At 45.3% G+C, this 21,132-nt stretch overlaps 1 protein-coding gene across 1 annotated transcript in view; it reads left to right on the top strand.

The window, feature by feature from the left end:
• LOC123999852 (SH2 domain-containing protein 3C-like) overlaps positions 1 to 21,132 on the top strand; it is a 160,125-nt gene that overhangs the window by 27,076 nt on the left and 111,917 nt on the right. Inside the window, exon 3 of the mRNA XM_046305862.1 lies at positions 7,272 to 7,311. Within this exon, the coding sequence (XP_046161818.1) occupies positions 7,272 to 7,311 (40 nt within the window). The remainder of the gene's footprint in view (positions 1 to 7,271; positions 7,312 to 21,132) is intronic.

Genomic DNA, 21,132 nt, shown 5'->3' with positions numbered 1-21,132 from the left:
TTATATCCAGGCAGGATGATAACTCTCCCCAGTACCTCCTGTTAATCCTAGTATTATATCCAGGCAGGATGATAACTCTCCCCAGTACCTCCTGTTAATCCTAGTATTATATCCAGGCAGGATGATAACTCTCCCCAGTACCTCCTGTTAATCCTAGTATTATATCCAGGCAGGATGATAATCCCCAGACCTCCTGTTAACTAGTATTATATCCAGGCTCCCCAGTACCTCCTGTTAATCCTAGTATTATATCCAGGCAGGATGATAACTCTCCCCAGTACCTCCTGTTAATCCTAGTATTATATCCAGGCAGGATGATAACTCTCCCCAGTACCTCCTGTTAATCCTAGTATTATATCCAGGCAGGATGATAACTCTCCCCAGTACCTCCTGTTAATCCTAGTATTATATCCAGGCAGGATGATAACTCTCCCCAGTACCTCCTGTTAATCCTAGTATTATATCCAGGCAGGATGATAACTCTCCCCAGTACCTCCTGTTAATCCTAGTATTATATCCAGGCAGGATGATAACTCTCCCCAGTACCTCCTGTTAATCCTAGTATTATATCCAGGCAGGATGATAACTCTCCCCAGTACCTCCTGTTAATCCTAGTATTATATCCAGGCAGGATGATAACTCTACCTCCCCAGTACCTCCTGTTAATCCTAGTATTATATCCAGGCAGGATGATAACTCTCCCTCCTGTTAGTAGTATTATATCCCTGTTAATCCCCAGTACCTCCTGTTAAGTATTATATCCAGGCAGGATGATAACTCTCCCAGTACCTCCTGTTAATCCTAGTATTATATCCAGGCAGGATGATAACTCTCCCCAGTACCTCCTGTTAATCCTAGTATTATATCCAGGCAGGATGATAACTCTCCCCAGTACCTCCTGTTAATCCTAGTATTATATCCAGGCAGGATGATAACTCTCCCCAGTACCTCCTGTTAATCCTAGTATTATATCCAGGCAGGATGATAACTCTCCCCAGTACCTCCTGTTAATCCTAGTATTATATCCAGGCAGGATGATAACTCTCCCCAGTACCTCCTGTTAATCCTAGTATTATATCCAGGCAGGATGATAACTCTCCCCAGTACCTCCTGTTAATCCTAGTATTATATCCAGGCAGGATGATAACTCTCCCCAGTACCTCCTGTTAATCCTAGTATTATATCCAGGCAGGATGATAACTCTCCCCAGTACCTCCTGTTAATCCTAGTATTATATCCAGGCAGGATGATAACTCTCCCCAGTACCTCCTGTTAATCCTAGTATTATATCCAGGCAGGATGATAACTCTCCCCAGTACCTCCTGTTAATCCTAGTATTATATCCAGGCAGGATGATAACTCTCCCCAGTACCTCCTGTTAATCCTAGTATTATATCCAGGCAGGATGATAACTCTCCCCAGTACCTCCTGTTAATCCTAGTATTATATCCAGGCAGGATGATAACTCTCCCCAGTACCTCCTGTTAATCCTAGTATTATATCCAGGCAGGATGATAACTCTCCCCAGTACCTCCTGTTAATCCTAGTATTATATCCAGGCAGGATGATAACTCTCCCCAGTACCTCCTGTTAATCCTAGTATTATATCCAGGCAGGATGATAACTCTCCCCAGTACCTCCTGTTAATCCTAGTATTATATCCAGGCAGGATGATAACTCTCCCCAGTACCTCCTGTTAATCCTAGTATTATATCCAGGCAGGATGATAACTCTCCCCAGTACCTCCTGTTAATCCTAGTATTATATCCAGGCAGGATGATAACTCTCCCCAGTACCTCCTGTTAATCCTAGTATTATATCCAGGCAGGATGATAACTCTCCCCAGTACCTCCTGTTAATCCTAGTATTATATCCAGGCAGGATGATAACTCTCCCCAGTACCTCCTGTTAATCCTAGTATTATATCCAGGCAGGATGATAACTCTCCCCAGTACCTCCTGTTAATCCTAGTATTATATCCAGGCAGGATTATAAAAAAGCCCCTTTCTGAGGTAAACCGCAGGGACAAGAACATACTTTGTTAACAACAAAGAAAGCTATCTCTATGGAGACAAGATTAAGTTATTTATAGAATGAGGCTCCTCGACAACACTAGGCTAATTATCTAAACCAATCCTTCTCCTAGACCTCCAGGTAAAATAATGTTCCCACCAGTGTTGGGATCAATTCTATTTCAATTTAGTCAATTCAGGAAGTAACCCAGTGCAGTTAAAAACATAATTTTCCTGTGCTTTTATATATATATTTCCGTGTGATGAAGTTGGAATAATTCTGTGAAATTGAGAAAATAATGAAATTTCACTTGTTTTGGTGGGATGGAGTTTTGGTCTGCCTGATGACTTCACCAGGCGGTAAATTAGTTGAGACCAATAAGAAAGAGTTCCAAACCTCTGCCAATAACAGCTAGTTTTCCATTTTCCCTTCCCAGACAGTCCTATTCAATTGCTGCTTGATCAATTGCTTTTTGCTAAGGAGCAATTAGTTTAAAACCTCAGGAAGGAATGTATGTTCTGTATTGACTCGGTAGGGGGTTGTACAGTAGTCTGTTGACTATGAGAAACACTATGGAAATATACAGATGTTTAAACAAGGTAAACAATTAACAGGATTCTTTATGTGGCAGTATGTAAATGAGTAAACAACAGGAAGGGGAAGAGGCATGGGTGTATACATGGTTACATACCTTAACCAGTGGGGGAAAAAGTACACAATTGTCATACTTGAGTAAAACTAAAGATACCTTAATAGAAAATGACTCAAGTAAACGTGAAAGCAACCCGGTAAAATACTACTTGAGTAAAAGTCAACAAATATTTGGTTTTAAATATACTTATATATAAGAAGTAAAAGTATAAATAAATTCAAATTCCTTATATTAAGCTAACCAGACGGCACCATTTTCTTTGAATTTACAGATAGTCATGGGCACATTCCAATATCATTTACAAATGAAGCATGTATAACGTTTTAGGAAAAACCCAGATGCAGACATTGTCAAAGTAACAAAAGTTTAATATTAGTACAGGGGGCAGGCAAAACGAACGACAGGTCAAGGACAGGCAGAGGTCAGTAATCCAGATCAGAGTCCATAAGGTACAGAACGACAGGCTCAGGGTCAGGGCAGGCAGAGGTCTGTAATCCAGATCAGAGTCCATAAGGTACAGAACGACAGGCTCAGGGTCAGGGCAGGCAGAGGTCAATCACCACCTTCCGGAGACACCTGAAACCCCACCTCTTTAAGGAATACCTAGGATAGGATAAGTAATCCCTCTCACCCCCCCCCCTTAAGTTTTAGATGCACTATTGTAAAGTGACTGTTCCACTGGATGTCATAAGGTGAATGCACCAATTTGTAAGTCGCTCTGGATAAGAGCGTCTGCTAAATGACTTAAATGTAATGTAAATGTAATCCAGATCAGAGTCCATAAGGTACAGAACGACAGGCTCAGGGTCAGGGCAGGCAGAGGTCTGTAATCCAGATCAGAGTCTATAAGGTACAGAACGACAGGTTCAGGGTCAGGGCAGGCAGAGGTCTGTAATCCAGATCAGAGTCCATAAGGTACAGAACGACAGGTTCAGGGTCAGGGCAGTCTCAGGTCAATAATCCAGTGGGACAAAGTACAGGACAGCAGGCAGGCAGAATGGTCAAAACAGGAACTTAAGAAAAGCCAGGCACAAGGGGAAAACTAATGATAGACTTGACGAACAAAACAAACTGGCAACAGACAGACAACACAGGTATAAATACACAGGGGATAATGAAGAAGATGAGCGACACCTAGAGGTTGTGGAGACGAGCACAACGACAGGTGAAACAGATCAGGGTGTGACAGCATGTCTGTTTAGTGAGTCTGCGAGATCAGATAAAGTAGGAATGACCAGGGATGTTCTCCTGATAAGTGTGTGAATTTGACCATTTTCCTGTCCAGCTAAGCATTCAAAATGTTAGGAGTACTTTTGGGTGTCAGGGGAAATGTTTGCAGTAAAAATTACATGATTTTCTTTGGGAATGTAGTGCAGTAAAAATATAAGTTGTCCAAAATATAAATAGTAAAGTAAGGAAAGATACACAAATAAAAGGTCTTAAGTATTTTACACAACTGATCTTAACCCTGGTGGCCTAATTTTATTGGCTGTGCACGAACAACTAGGGTGGTCTAGTGGTCTAAGTCGCTGCAGTAGGAGACTATTCCTTGTTATGTCTTTGTACATTTTGTTTTAGAGAGTTAGAAGTGAAAAATAGAAGAGATAGCAGTGAGCCAGATGTGAACCCATCCCATAGCTCTATGTGTTCACAGTAGGTAGCAACTTAGACCACCCTAGGCTATAGTAGGAGACTTTATGAGATAGTAAGAGTGATTGATGACCACTGAACCATAGATGGAACCCCAGCTGGGTCTTTCTTTGTGTCTGTCTGGTATGCAGTGGCGATTTTAGCATGTAAATCTTGGTGGGGCAAACTCACCAACAACAACATGTACATGCATGTCAGCAAAGCCACTACACAACACTAAACAATACATTAATTGCACTATAACAGTGACAAACATTTACATTACATTTACATACTGTGCCCACAAACTGTTAGGGCCGACATAAAGCTGTCCCAACAACAGAGCTTTCTTTTCAACTCCATTGAGTGAATCGTTACCACTGCCACGTTACCACTGCATACCAGCAGAGCGTTGTCAGGCAGCAAAACAGTTCATTCAGCCTCATTTACTGCCTTTCAAAAAACATAGCTGGTACGGCTGATTTGTTTAAACAAATGGGATTTCTACTGACAATTGAGATGTACGACGAGTTGATAAGAGGCTATCTGTAATTTAGATTAAGACATTAATGAGCGAGCTAGGACGAACATAGTCAAAATCACTTATTTGTTCAACACTTGAAATGTACAGCGACAGAATTCATAATGCAGGCTGTATCACAAACGGCAGGGATTGGGAGTCCCACAGGGCGGTGCACAATTGGCCCAGCGTCGTCCGGGTTTGGCCGGGGTAGACCGTCGTTGTAAATAATAATTTGTTCTTAACTGACTTGTCGAGTTAATTAAAGGTAAAATAAATTTAAAAAATAACATAGGCCGTTCTTACACTATTCTCCCTGTACATCAAGTCAGAACTGTATGATAAATAAAGGAGTCATACAAGCAGACAATGAAAGCTCTTACAATATTCTATGATTACATTTCTCTAAAACAGGCTATAGGCTACATGTGCCAGAACAGTAGGCTACGTTTTGAGAGGGAAGGACAAAATTATTAGGGTGAGGCACATGGACTACTAGCAGCCTACTACACAACATACACTTAGTATTACTTTCTTAGCTATAGACCGTATACATATCTCCCAGGGGGCAGTAGGGATGACCAGGGATGTTTTCTTGATAAGTGTGTGAATTAGGTAATTTTCCTGTCCTACTAAGCATTCAAAATGTAACATGTACTTTTGGGTGTCAGGGAAAATATATGGAGTAAAAAGTTCATAATTGTCTTTAGGAATGTAGTGAAGTAAAATTGGTCAAAAATATGAATAGTAATGTAAAGTACAGTAACTTTTTTCGGGAGGCAGATTCATTGTAGAAAATCCCAGCTAATGTAGCTAGCAAGCCTCTGTCCACCATTTTTTTCCATGTGGAAAAGGAAGTTGTTAGCTAGCTATATCTCTTCAGTTTCGGCAAATGGTCCTTTACGACGTCCAAACAAAGTTGTCCTGTGGCTGTTGTATTTTGGGGATTGAAAGGAGGCATATCTTCTGATGTGATCAATTCAAAAATATTGTTTCTTATTGAGGTAATTTACATTTGAAGTGTCCTGGCTGCTTCTCAGTTCAACATAGAGATGAATCCAGTGGCTACTGTATTGTAATGACCCATGCAAAGATAGAGGGGGCTTCAAAGCCCTCTGCATATGGTTGGGGGAGGCTGTGAAACTCTCCTGCCATTGTTGGGCTCAAGGGCTTTGACACCTCTCACTTCACACCTCAGTGGAAATTGAAGTTGCAGCCGGATCTGTTCTGTCCTAGCAAGCTTGGTGGCCTTAGCATTCAGTCCTTATAAAGTAAAATATATCATTTTTCTTCTTGGCTTTAAAAGTAGCTTCAGACTGAACATTACTCACTCAGTTCCAGGTCGCATGGTGTTTTCAGGGTTCTTGTGCTTCTTTTGCTAATCGTTGGTTTGCCAGTTCATTTGCTGTATATATCTTGGAAATAAGGATCTTTGGTAGCAGTAGCATGTAATTTTGTCCAAAATCAGGTTGTAGGTTTTGATTTGGAGTGAAGGTTCAGTTGTGGTGGGTAGTAATCTAGTAGTATATCCTCTATATGTCCTTGCAGAAAAATCCAAGTTTATCTATCTTTTTGCCTATGATGTGGAATGTAATCAAGCTCCACCGTGGGGCCTATATAACATTCCCAGTCAAGATCCATGCCTCCACCACAGGACCTATCAGATTCCCATTCTTGCCCTGCCCTGCTCTGCTCTGTCATGGGACTCTTTGATCTTGTTTCACAGTGAACATGTGCAATGTAGCTCCGCCATAGGGCTTTTGCAATGTAATGTAATATGACTGACTGGGCATACAACTCCGCTGTGGGAACCAGGACATTTAGTGTGTGTGTGTGTGTGTGTGTGTGTGTGTGTGTGTGTGTGTGTGTGTGTGTGTGTGTGTGTGTGTGTGTGTGTGTGTGTGTGTGTGTGTGTGTGTGTGTGTGTGTGTGTGTGTGTGTGTGTGTGTGTGTGTGTGTGTGTGTGTGTGCGTGCAAGCGTATGCATGTCCGTGAGTGTTTGGCTGTGTGTATGTGTGAGCGAGTGTGTGTGGACTGTGAGAAATAACAGGGTTTTGAAACTCTGTCCTCAGTGGGCATGTAATTACCCTCTCTGATGGGCAGGGTTATATGATCTAGCTGCGCTGTGGGGGCTACAGCTGCGTCGTGGGGCCTATAACATATGTCTCCTCCCAGCTCCACCGTGGGGCCTTGACGTTTGGTCTCTCTCTATGCAAAGTGTGAGTTATGTGGTAATGTTCTGGAGACCTTGAGATTTGAGGGCTCATACTCCTCCTCCACGATGAAGCATGCTATGTGATCTCTTATCCCCTGATGTAAAGCATGTTAAACACCCTGTAGCACCTCCTGGGGAATAGGCTTATTGTATATAGCACAGTATAGGGTTATCAGTCTTCATTCTGCACACATTGGACTAATAATATATTGATACAATTCTCTCTGTCCTCTTCAAAACAGCCACATGGACCCAACAGACAGCCAGGGTGAATATGTCAAGGTAAGACACATTTTTTTCCCTTCTCCCTCCTGTCTGTCTATGATGGTTCTGCTAGTGTCAGTGGCCCTACTCAGAAGGCTTCAGCAGTCCACACAGCATTCGAGAAAAGGAAGGGATTGGGAGATAAAAACCCATCTAAGCAGTGGTGACCAGTTAGTGAGTGCAGCAAGCAAAGGAAACGCGAAGCGTATACATCTTCCTTAAGAAAACAGCCCTGATGTTGGAAACAGACATCATTATGTTGTCATCCAAAGTCACATGTATATATTTTCCAAGCTATAGTATATATATATATATATATATATATATAATATAGCACACAATATTTTACATACAGCAAGTTTTTAGAGGACCAAAGAGTTTGGTCTGCTTCGTGTTTTCATTTCTGCCATGGGAAAACATATTGCGATACGGGTACCGTCCGAGCTCTACCATTTAGTATCAGTGTGAGTTGAATGTGTTGATACCTCTAGTGTGGTTATGGGGGACCAGTGTGTTGATCTGCTTTGGCTTCGTCGTGAGGTTTAAGGGGAATGTGTTGATACCTCTAGTGTGGTTATGGGGGACCAGTGTGTTGATCTGCTTTGGCTTTGTCGTGAGGTTTAAGGGGAATGTGTTGATACCTCTAGTGTGGTTATGGGGGACCAGTGTGTTGATCTGCTTTGGCTTTGTCGTGAGGTTTAAGGGGAATGTGTTGATACCTCTAGTGTGGTTATGGGGGACCAGTGTGTTGATCTGCTTTGGTTTCGTCGTGAGGTTTAAGGGGAATGTGTTGATACCTCTAGTGTGGTTATGGGGGACCAGTGTGTTGATCTGCTTTGGCTTCGTCGTGAGGTTTAAGGGGAATGTGTTGATACCTCTAGTGTGGTTATGGGGGACCAGTGTGTTGATCTGCTTTGGTTTGAGGTCGTGAGGTTTAAGGGGAATGTGTTGATACCTCTAGTGTGGTTATGGGGGACCAGTGTGTTGATCTGCTTTGGCTTCGTCGTGAGGTTTAAGGGGAATGTGTTGATACCTCTAGTGTGGTTATGGGGGACCAGTGTGTTGATCTGCTTTGGCTTTGTCGTGAGGTTTAAGGGGAATGTGTTGATACCTCTAGTGTGGTTATGGGGGACCAGTGTGTTGATCTGCTTTGGTTTCGTCGTGAGGTTTAAGGGGAATGTGTTGATACCTCTAGTGTGGTTATGGGGGACCAGTGTGTTGATCTGCTTTGGTTTCATCGTGAGGTTTAAGGGGAATGTGTTGATACCTCTAGTTTGGTTATGGGGGACCAGTGTGTTGATCTGCTTTTGGCTTCGTCGTGAGGTTTAAGGGGAGCTGTATTAATTTAAGCTCCTGACTGCAGCAACCGTGTTTGTAATGTTACTCAGTGGTTTCACCACTCTGCTGGCCTCTCTGCTGGGGTTGGATGGTGTTTGTAATGTTACTCAGTGGTTTCACCTCTCTGCTGGCCTCTCTGCTAGGGTTGGATGGTGTTTGTAATGTTACTCAGTGGTTTCACCACTCTGCTGGCCTCTCTGCTAGGGTTGGATGGTGTTTGTAATGTTACTCAGTGGTTTCACCTCTCTGCTGGCCTCTCTGCTAGGGTTGGATGGTGTTTGTAATGTTACTCAGTGGTTTCACCACTCTGCTGGCCTCTCTGCTAGGGTTGGATGGTGTTTGTAATGTTACTCAGTGGTTTCACCTCTCTGCTGGCCTCTCTGCTAGGGTTGGATGGTGTTTGTAATGTTACTCAGTGGTTTCACCTCTCTGCTGGCCTCTCTGCTAGGGTTGGATGGTGCTTGTAATGTTACTCAGTGGTTTCACCTCTCTGCTGGCCTCTCTGCTAGGGTTGGATGGTGCTTGTAATGTTACTCAGTGGTTTCACCTCTCTGCTGGCCTCTCTGCTAGGGTTGGATGGTGCTTGTAATGTTACTCAGTGGTTTCACCACTCTGCTGGCCTCTCTGCTGGCCTCTCTGCTAGGGTTGGATGGTGCTTGTAATGTTACTCAGTGGTTTCACCACTCTGCTGGCCTCTCTGCTGGCCTCTCTGCTGGCCTCTCTGCTGGGGTTGGATGGTGTTTGTAATGTTACTCAGTGGTTTCACCACTCTGCTGGCCTCTCTGCTAGGGTTGGATGGTGTTTGTAATGTTACTCAGTGGTTTCACCACTCTGCTGGCCTCTCTGCTGGGGTTGGATGGTGTTTGTAATGTTACTCAGTGGTTTCACCTCTCTGCTGGCCTCTCTGCTGGCCTCTCTGCTGGGGTTGGATGGTGTTTGTAATGTTACTCAGTGGTTTCACCTCTCTGCTGGCCTCTCTGCTGGCCTCTCTGCTAGGGTTGGATGGTGTTTGTAATGTTACTCAGTGGTTTCACCACTCTGCTGGCCTCTCTGCTAGGGTTGGATGGTGTTTGTAATGTTACTCAGTGGTTTCACCACTCTGCTGGCCTCTCTGCTGGGGTTGGATGGTGTTTGTAATGTTACTCAGTGGTTTCACCACTCTGCTGGCCTCTCTGCTGGCCTCTCTGCTGGCCTCTCTGCTAGGGTTGGATGGTGTTTGTAATGTTACTCAGTGGTTTCACCTCTCTGCTGGCCTCTCTGCTGGGGTTGGATGGTGTTTGTAATGTTACTCAGTGGTTTCACCTCTCTGCTGGCCTCTCTGCTGGCCTCTCTGCTGGGGTTGGATGGTGTTTGTAATGTTACTCAGTGGTTTCACCTCTCTGCTGGCCTCTCTGCTGGCCTCTCTGCTGGCCTCTCTGCTGGCCTCTCTGCTGGCCTCTGTTGGCCTCTCTGCTGGGGTTGGATGGTGTTTGTAATGTTACTCAGTGGTTTCACCACTCTGCTGGCCTCTCTGCTGGGGTTGGATGGTGTTTGTAATGTTACTCAGTGGTTTCACCTCTCTGCTGGCCTCTCTGCTAGGGTTGGATGGTGTTTGTAATGTTACTCAGTGGTTTCACCACTCTGCTGGCCTCTCTGCTGGGGTTGGATGGTGTTTGTAATGTTACTCAGTGGTTTCACCTCTCTGCTGGCCTCTCTGCTAGGGTTGGATGGTGTTTGTAATGTTACTCAGTGGTTTCACCACTCTGCTGGCCTCTCTGCTGGGGTTGGATGGTGTTTGTAATGTTACTCAGTGGTTTCACCACTCTGCTGGCCTCTCTGCTGGGGTTGGATGGTGTTTGTAATGTTACTCAGTGGTTTCACCACTCTGCTGGCCTCTCTGCTGGGGTTGGATGGTGTTTGTAATGTTACTCAGTGGTTTCACCTCTCTGCTGGCCTCTCTGCTGGCAGTGGTTTCACCTCTCTCTCTGCTGGGGTTGGATGGTGTTTGTAATGTTACTCAGTGGTTTCACCTCTCTGCTGGCCTCTCTGCTGGGGTTGGATGGTGTTTGTAATGTTACTCAGTGGTTTCACCTCTCTGCTGGCCTCTCTGCTGGCCTCTCTGCTGGGGTTGGATGGTGTTTGTAATGTTACTCAGTGGTTTCACCTCTCTGCTGGCCTCTCTGCTGGGGTTGGATGGTGTTTGTAATGTTACTCAGTGGTTTCATCACTCTGCTGGCCTCTCTGCTAGGGTTGGGTGGTGTTTGTGGATTACACACTTCAAACTCTCCAAATACTTTCTTGTTTTGTGTTTAATGTAGATAAGTCTCTAAACTTAAAGTGTTAAAGTGGCTTCACTAATCATAATATACGACTGTGTAGAATTCATTTTAGATCTGGATAATTTATACTGAAGGGTCTTTTATTTAAAAAACACTTTAGTTATATTGGACTAACATTGTAATGTGGTCTTTGAAATGAATTCTAGGTGATTATACCCATGTGCTTCTGCAGTTAGGCCCATTTCAGAAGTCTCTCTCAGCGTTTAGCCTAATTAATTATGCCATTAATGAAATTGAATCCAAAGTTAACAGCGCTTCTTCAGCACTTCTGGGTTCCAGGCCAGTAGGTGGGTGTGGTTAAGGACCAGGCCAGTAGGTGGATGTGGTTCGTGACCAGGCCAGTAGGTGGATGTGGTTCGTGACCAGGCCAGTAGGTGGATGTGGTTCGTGACCAGGCCAGTAGGTGGGTGTGGTTAAGGACCAGGCCAGTAGGTGGGTGTGGTTAAGGACCAGGCCAGTAGGTGGGTGTGGTTAAGGACCAGGCCAGTAGGTGGGTGTGGTTAAGGACCAGGCCAGTAGGTGGGTGTGGTTAAGGACCAGGCCAGTAGGTGGGTGTGGTTAAGGACCAGGCCAGTAGGTGGGTGTGGTTAAGGACCAGGCCAGTAGGTGGGTGTGGTTAAGGACCAGGCCAGTAGGTGGGTGTGGTTAAGGACCAGGCCAGTAGGTGGGTGTGGTTAAGGACCAGGCCAGTAGGTGGGTGTGGTTAAGGACCAGGCCAGTAGGTGGGTGTGGTTAAGGACCAGGCCAGTAGGTGGGTGTGGTTTGTGACCAAGCCAGTAGGTGGATGTGGTTTGTGACCAGGCCAGTAGGTGGGTGTGGTTAAGGACCAGGCCAGTAGGTGGGTGTGGTTAAGGACCAGGCCAATAGGTGGGTGTGGTTCAGGACCAGGCCAGGAGGTGGTTGAGGTTCAGGACCAGGCCAGTAGGTAGGTGAGGTTCAGGACCAGGCCAGTAGGTAGGTGAGGTTCAGGATCAGGCCAGTATTTAGGTGAGGTTCAGGATCAGGCCAGTAGAAAGGTGAGGTTCTGGACCAGGCCAGTATTTAGGTGAGGTTCTGGATCAGACCAGTAGGTAGGTGAGGTTCTGGACCAGAACAGTAGGTAGGTGAGGTTCTGGACCAGACCAGTAGGTAGGTGAGGTTCTGGACCAGACCAGTAGGTAGGTGAGGTTCTGGACCAGACCAGTAGGTAGGTGAGGTTCTGGACCAGACCAGTAGGTAGGTGAGGTTCAGGATCAGACCAGTATTTAGGTGAGGTTCAGGATCAGACCAGTAGGTAGGTGAGGTTCTGGACCAGAACAGTAGGTAGGTGAGGTTCTGGACCAGAACAGTAGGTAGGTGAGGTTCTGGACCAGAACAGTAGGTAGGTGAGGTTCAGGACCAGGCCAGTATTTAGGTGAGGTCCTGGACCAGACCAGTAGGTAGGTGAGGTTCTGGATCAGGCCAGTAGGTGTGATTCAGGATCAGGCCAGTAGGTAGGTGTGATTCAGGATCAGGCCAGTAGGTAGGTGTGATTCAGGATCAGGCCAGTAGGTAGGTGAGGTTCAGGATCAGGCCAGTAGGTAGGTGAGGTTCTGGATCAAGCCAGTAGGTTGTTGAGGTTCTGGATCAGGCCAGTAGGTAGTTGAGGTTCTGGATCAAACCAGTAGAGAGGTGAGGTTCTGGATCAGGCCAGTAGGTGGGGGTGTACACCTGGTTTCTGGGGTTCTAACCACAATAGAGGTTAGAGGTAGAATGTGACCCTGATGTCTTGCTCTACACACACACACACACACACACACACACACACACACACACACACACACACACACACACACACACACACACACACACACACACACACACACACACACACACACACACAAAATAACTAAATTATGTTTTGGAATATTTGTATTCTGTATAGGCTTCCTTCTTTTCACTCTGTCATTTAGGGTAGTATTGTGGAGTAACTACAATGTTGTTGATCCATCCTCAGTTTTCTCCTATCAATCACAGCCATTAAACTCTGTAACCATTTTAAAATCACCATTGGCCTCACGGTGAAATCCCTAAATATTTTTTTCCCTCTCCGGCAACTGAGTTAGGAAGGATGCCTGTATCTTTGTAATGACTGGGTGATACATTGATACACCATCCAAAGTGTAATTCATCATTTATTTATGCACTTTTATTTTATCCTTATTTTACCAGGTATGTTGACTGAGAACACATGCTCATTGACAGCAACGACCTGGGGAATAGTTACAGGGGAGAGGAGGGGGGATGAATGAGTCAATTGGAAGCTGGGGATGATTAGGTGACCAGGATAGTTTGAGGGTTCACCCCGTTATCATCCAGAAGGCGAGGTCAGTACAGGTGCCTCAAAGCTGGGACCGAGAGACTGAGAAACAGCTTCTATCTCAAGGCCATCAGACTGTTAAACAGCCATCACTAACATTGAGTGGCTGCTGCCAACACACTGACTCAACTCCAGCCACTTTAATAATGGAAAAATTGATGTAAAAATGTATCACTAGTCACTTTAAACAATGCCACTTAATATGTTTACATACCCTACATTACTCATCTCATATGTATATACTGTACTCGATACCATCTACTGCATCTTGCCTATGCCGTTCTGTACCATCACTCATTCATATATTTTTATGTACATATTCTTCATCCCTTTACCCTTTTGTGTATAAGGTAGTTGTTGTGAAATTGTTAGGTTAGATTACGCGTTGGTTATTACTGCATTGTCGGAACTAGAAGCACAATAATTTTGCTACACTCGCATTAACATCTGCTAACCATGTGTATGTGACAAATAAAATTTGATTTGATATGGGTTAGATTGGGAATTTAGCCAGGACACCGGGGTTAACACCCCTACTCTTATGTGCCATGGGATCTTAGTTACCGTGCTCAAAGGTATATTCAATGTCTGCTTCTTTTTTTACACACATCTACCAATAGGAGCCCTTCTTTGCGAGTCATTGGAAAACCTCCCTGGTCTTTGTGATTCTGTGTTTGAAATTCACTGTGTGACTAAGGGACCTTACAGATGATTGTATGTGTGGGGTACAGAGATGACGTAGTCATTGAAAAATCATATATATACAGAGTATTCAGAAGTATTCAGGTCCCTTCCCCTTTCCACATTTTGTTACGTTACAGCCTTATTATAAAAAATGTTTTTTTTTAAATCCTCAGCAATCTACACACAATACCCCATAATGACAAAGCCAAAACAAGTTTTTAGAAAATTTTGCTAATTTATTAACAATAAAAAACTATATAAATAAATAAATATAATATATATAGAAATATCTTATTTACATAAGTATTCAGACCATTTGCTATGTGACTCGAAATTGAGCTCAGGTGCATCCTTTTCCATTAATCATCCTTGAGATGTTTCTACAACTTTATTGGAGTCCACCTGTGGTAAAGTAAATTGATTGCACATGATTTGGAAAGGCACACACCTGTCTATAAAAGGTCTACACAGAGGAACTCTAGAGCTCTGTCAGAGTGACCATCGGTTTCTTGGTCACCTCCCTGACCAAGTCCCTTCTCTCTCGATTGCTTAGTTTGGCCGGGCGGCCAGCTCTAGAAAGAGTCTTGAAGGTTCCAAACTTCTTCCATTTAAGAATGATGGAAGCCACTGTGTTCTTGGGGACCTTCCATGCTGCAGACATTCTTTGGTACCCTTCCCCAGATCTTTGCCTCAAAACAATCCTGTGTCGAAGCTCTACGGACAATCAGCGTGCAAAGCTGTCATCAAGGCAAAGGGTGGCTATTTGAAGAATCTCAAATATAAAATATATTTTGATTTGTTTAACACTTGTTTTGGTTACTACATGATTCCATATGTGTTATTTCATAGTTTTGATGTCTTCACTATTATTCTACAATGTGGAAAACTTTAAAAATAAAGGAACACCCTTGAATGAGAAGGTCTGTCCAAACTTTTGACCGGTAGTGTATATGAATATGGTCTGTATGTACTGCATGTCTGTGTTTTAGCATGATATCCCAGAGACAGGCTGCCTCTGAAACCATATCTTCTGTTGGATGGTATGGGCCTAGTGGGTCTGGAGCGAGAGGTGGGGCATTTTTATATGCAGTTAATTAACATGTATATGGCACACGGCACACTGGTGGTTTACACAGACACACCCCATCAGTGTGTCTGTGTGCACATTTTTCGGGTGTCCCAGCTAGCACATTCGGATCCTAGGAAGTTGTGAGAAAGTACGTTTTTGGTTACCCATTGGTTCTGGGAACGAAGCCATACGACTGGTAAAACTGAACGTTTTTTAAATGGAAGTGAATGTTTTGCTTGCTTTGGGAACATACATTTTTAGGTAGCATTTTTTTACTCATACAAAGCTGTTCATTTTAGTCCATTCAAGAAGAGGGGGGTGAGGGGTTAGGAGGGTAGTGGGTAATAAGGGGGTAGGGGGTTAGAGGGGTAGTGAGGCAGTAGAGCTGTTGTTGGGGAGTAGTGAGGGATTAGGGTGGTAGGGGGAAGTCAGGAGGTAGAGGGGTAGGGGGTAGTGCGGGTGTAAGAGGGTACTTAGGGGTGGAGGAGTAGTGAGGGGGTAAGGTGGTAGTGAGGGATAGGGGGTAGTGAGGGGGTTAGGGGGTAGTGGGGTAGTGAGGGGGTAGTTAGGAGGTAGAGGGGTGGTGAGGGGGTAGAGGGGGTAGTTAGGGGTGGAGGAGTAGTGAGGGGGTAAGGTGATAGTGAGGGGTAGTGAGGGGGTAGTTAGCGAGAGAGAGACCTCCTCTCTCAGGAGCATATTCCTGCGTCACAGATTGAATTAGCCCTGCGTCTCCATTTGATTTTATTTTTATTTCACCTTTATTTAACCAGGTAGGCCAGTTGACAACAAGATCTCATTTACAACTGCAACCTGGCCAAGATGAAGCATAGCAGTGCGACAAAAACAGCAACACAGAGTTATTGATCTGAGGGAGTTTAAATTGACTGGGCTGGACTTGCTAACATGCCTCTTATAGTATTGGGTTTCCTCCACTTACCACATTGCACTGTACACTACACAGTACTGAGCCAGGAAGAACAGACTGAGCCCAGAGAATAACAGACTGAGCCCAGAGAATAACAGACTGAGCCCAGAGAATAACAGACTGAGCCCAGAGAATAACAGACTGAGCCCAGAGAATAACAGACTGAGCCCAGAGAATAACAGACTGAGCCCAGAGAATAACAGACTGAGCCCAGAGAATAACAGACTGAGCCCAGAGAATAACAGACTGAGCCCAGAGAATAACAGACTGAGCCCAGAGAATAACAGACTGAGCCCAGAGAATAACAGACTGAGCCCAGAGAATAACAGACTGAGCCCAGAGAATAACAGACTGAGCCCAGAGAATAACAGACTGAGCCCAGAGAATAACAGACTGAGCCCAGAGAATAACAGACTGAGCCCAGAGAATAACAGACTGAGCCCAGAGAATAACAGACTGAGCCCAGAGAATAACAGACTGAGCCCAGAGAAGAACAGACTGAGCCCAGAGAAGAACAGACTGAGCCCAGAGAAGAACAGACTGAGCCCAGAGAAGAACAGACTGAGCCCAGAGAAGAACAGACTGAGCCCCGTGAAGAACAGACTGAGCCCCGTGAAGAACAGACTGAGCCCCGTGAAGAACAGACTGAGCCCCGTGAAGAACAGACTGAGCCCCGTGAAGAACAGACTGAGCCCCGTGAAGAACAGACTGAGCCCCGTGAAGAACAGACTGAGCCCCGTGAAGAACAGACTGAGCCCCGTGAAGAACAGACTGAGCCCCGTGAAGAACAGACTGAGCCCGTGAAGAACAGACTGAGCCCAGTGAAGAACAGACTGAGCCCAGTGAGGAACAGAAGAACAGACTGAGCCCGGTGAAGAACAGACTGAGCCCGGTGAAGAACAGACTGAGCCCGGTGAAGAACAGACTGAGCCCAGTGAGGAACAGAAGAACAGACTGAGCCCAGTGAGGAACAGAAGAACAGACTGAGCCCGGTGAAGAACAGACTGAGCCCGGTGAAGAACAGACTGAGCCCAGTGAGGAACAGAAGAACAGACTGAGCCCAGTGAGGAACAGAAGAACAGACTGAGCCCAGTGAGGAACAGAAGAACAGACTGAGCCCAGTGAGGAACAGACTGAGCCCGGTGAAGAACAGACTGAGCCCGGTGAGCCCGGTGACAGAACAGACTGAGCCCAGTGAGGAACAGAAGAACAGACTGAGCCCGGTGAAGAACAGACTGAGCCCGGTGAAGAACAGACTGAGCCCGGTGAAGAACAGACTGAGCCCAGTGAGGAACAGAAGAACAGACTGAGCCCAGTGAGGAACAGAAGAACAGACTGAGCCCGGTGAAGAACAGACTGAGCCCGGTGAAGAACAGACTGAGCCCGGTGAAGAACAGACTGAGCCCGGTGAAGAACAGACTGAGCCCGGTGAAGAACAGACTGAGCCCGGTGAAGAACAGACTGAGCCCGGTGAAGAACAGACTGAGCCCGGTGAAGAACAGACTGAGCCCGGTGAGGAACAGAAGAACAGACTGAGCCCAGTGAAGAACAGAAGAACAGACTGAGCCCAGTGAATAACAGACTGAGCCCAGTGAAGAACAGACTGAGCCCGGTGAAGAACAGACTGAGCCCGGTGAAGAACAGACTGAGCCCAGTGAGGAACAGAAGAACAGACTGAGCCCAGTGAAGAACAGACTGAGCCCGGTGAAGAACAGACTGAGCCCGGTGAAGAACAGACTGAGCCCGGTGAAGAACAGACTGAGCCCGGTGAAGAACAGACTGAGCCCGGTGAAGAACAGAAGAACAGACTGAGCCCGGTGAAGAACAGAAGAACAGACTGAGCCCAGTGAATAACAGACTGAGCCCAGTGAAGAACAGACTGAGCCCAGTGAAGAACAGAAGAACAGACTGAGCCCGGTGAAGAACAGGCTGAGCCCGGTGAAGAACAGGCTGAGCCCGGTGAAGAACAGGCTGAGCCCGGTGAAGAACAGGCTGAGCCCGGTGAAGAACAGGCTGAGCCCGGTGAAGAACAGGCTGAGCCAGGAGAATGCAGGTCTAGCAGCAACTACTGTATGCCTGTCTACCAGACCAACACAATGCGTTTTATGCACGCTTTGACAACAACAACATCAAGCCTGGCGTGAGCGCCGTCACCGACCCAGAGGACTGGGGGGGGGGGTCTCGCTCTCCGAGGCCGACGTAAGAAGGGTCTTTAATCAGGTCAACACCCGCAAGGCCGTGGGCCCCTACGGTATTTCAGGGTGAATTCTCAGAGCATGCGTAGAACAGCTGGCATTTTCAACCTCTCCTTGTCCCAGTCTGTAATCTCCACATGTCAGGTTTGTAGACCTCCTTGCTCGCACACGCTATTTCAGTTCTGCCCACATATTTTCTATGGGATTGAGGTCAGGGCTTTGTGGTGGCCACTCCAATACCTTGACTTTGTTGTCCTTAAGCCATTTTGCCACACCTTTGGAAGTATGCTTGGGGTCATTGTCCGTTTGGAAGACTCATTTGCGACCAAGCTTTAATTTCCTGACTGATGTCTTGAGATGTTGGATATATTTATCCACAATATATTTCCTGCCTCGTGATGCCATCTATTTTGTGAAATGCACCAGTCCCCCCTGCAGCAAAGCACCCCCACAACATGATGATGCCACACCTGTGCTTCACGGTTGGGATGGTGTTCTTTGGCTTGCAAGCCTCCCCCTTTTTCCTCCAATCATGACGATGGTCATTATGGCCGACACTTCTATTTTTGTTTCATCAGACCAGAGGACATTTCTCCAAAAAGTACGATATTTGTCCCCATCTCCGGTTACAAACTGTAGTCTGGCTTTTTTTATGGCGGTTTTGGAGCAGTGGCTTCTTCCTTACTGAGCAGCCTTTCAGGTTCTGTCGATATAGGACTCGTTTTACTGTGGATATAGATACATTTGTACCTGTTTCCTCCAGCATCTTCACAAGGTCCTTTGCTGTTGTTCTGGGATTGATTTGCACTTTTCTCACCAAAGTACGTTCATCTCTAGGAGACAGAACGCGTCTCCTTCCTGAGCGGTATGACGGCTGCGTGGTCCCATGGTGTTTATACTTGCGTACTATTGTTTGTACAGATGAACGTGGTACCTTCAGGCGTTTGAAAATTGCTCCCAAGGATGAACCAGACTTGATGAGGTCTACAATTGTATTTCTGAGGTCTTGGCTGATTTCTTTTGATTTTCCCATGATGTCAAGCGGGAAGGACTGGGTTTGAAGGTAGGCCTTGAAATACATCCACAGGTACACCTCCAATTGACTCAAATTATGTCAAATAGCCTATCAGCAGCTTCTAAAGCCATGACATAATTTTCTAGAATTTTCCAAGCTGTTTAAAGGCACAGTCAATTTAGTGTATGTAAACTTCTGACCCACTGGAATTGTGATACAGTGAAATATAAGTGAAATAATCTGTCTGTAAACAATTGTTGGAAGAATTACTTGTGTCATGCACAAAGTAGATGTCCTAACCGACTTGCCAAAACTATAGTTTGTGGAGTGGTTGAAAAACAAGTTTTAATGACTCCAACCTAAGTGTATGTAAACTTCCGACTTTAACTATGTCTACCTCCATCACTCCAGTATCCCTGCACAGGGCTTTCAGAAAGTATTCAGACCCCTTGACTTTGTCCACATTTTGTTACGTTCCAGCCTTGTTCTAAAATTGATTTAATTCATTTTTTCCCTCATCAATCTCCACACAATAGTCCATAAATGACAAGGCGAAAACAGGTTTTTAGAAATTGTAGCAAATATTTAAAAAATAAAAAACATAAGTACATATGTACATTACATAAGTATTCAGAACCTTTGCTATGAGACTTGAAATTGAGTTCAGGTGTTGAGGCACAGATCTGGGGAAGGCTACCAAAACAATTCTGCAGCATTGAAGGTCCCCAAGAACACAGTGGCCTTCATCATTCTTAAATGGAAGATGTTTGGAACCACCAAGACTCTTCCTAGAGTTGGCCGCCCGGCCAAACTGAGCAATCGGGGGAGAAGCCAAGAGATGGGAGAACATTCCAGAAGGACACTCATCTCTGCAGCACGCCACCAATCAGGCCTTTATGGTGGAGTGGCCAGACGGAAGCCACTCCTCAGTAAAAGGCACATAACAGCCCACTTGGACTTTGCCAAAAGGCACCTAAAGACTCTCAGACCATGAGAAACAAGATTCTCTGGTCTGATGAAAACAAAATTGAACTCTTTGGCCTGAATGCCTAGTTATCACATCCAATCAAATGTATATAGCCCTTCTTACATCAGCGGATATATCAAAGTGCTGTACAGAAACCCAGCCTAAAACCCCAAACAGCAAGCAATGCAGGTGTAGAAGCACAGTGGCTAGGAAAAACTCCCTAGAAAGGCCAAAACCCAGGAAGAAACCTAGAGAGGAACCAGGCTATGAGGGGTGGCCAGTCCTCTTCTGGCTGTGCTAGGTGGAGATTATAACAGAACATGGCCAAGATGTTCAAATGTTCATAAATTACCATCATGGTCAAATAATAATAATCACAGTAGTTGTCGAGGGTGCAACAAGTCAGCACCTCAGGAGGAAATGTCACGTCCGGTGAACCGGTCAGGGTTCCATAGTCGCAGGCAGAACAGTTGAAACTGGAGCAGCAGAATGACCAGATGGCCTGGGGACATCAAGGAGTCATCATGCCTGGTAGTCCTGAGGCATGGTCCTAGGGCTCAGGTCCTCAGAGAGAGAGAAAGAAAGAAAGTGAGAAAGAGAGAATTAGAGAGAGCATACTTAAATTAGAGAGAGCATACTTAAGTTAGGATGTAGGGGTAGTGAGGGGTAGGGGGTTGAAGAACAATGGGAAAGTAATTCTGCTTTGAAAGTTGATAAACTTGTAACTCCACTTTTGAGAAAATGGCCCTTGAATGTTTTGGTACACCTACTGGAGAGCTCTTCTTTGTCTACACCCCTCGTTCACACCCTCTTAAGCCCTAGCCCCACCCATCTCTTTAAGGATTGACATGTGAGGCCATTTGCTAAACAGAGTGATTAATGTAGTAAACAGCCAAATATTTCAAGACTAAAAGTGGGGAAAGTAGTAGCCTACAATAAGGGAAATCCAGGTAAAAATACACTTTATCTAGTCCTTGACCTATATCCTAA

Source organism: Oncorhynchus gorbuscha, linkage group LG16 (assembly GCF_021184085.1).
Source record: "Oncorhynchus gorbuscha isolate QuinsamMale2020 ecotype Even-year linkage group LG16, OgorEven_v1.0, whole genome shotgun sequence".
In the NCBI taxonomy this organism is placed as follows: Eukaryota; Metazoa; Chordata; class Actinopteri; order Salmoniformes; family Salmonidae; genus Oncorhynchus; species Oncorhynchus gorbuscha.
This window is presented reverse-complemented; position numbering and strand designations above follow the sequence as displayed.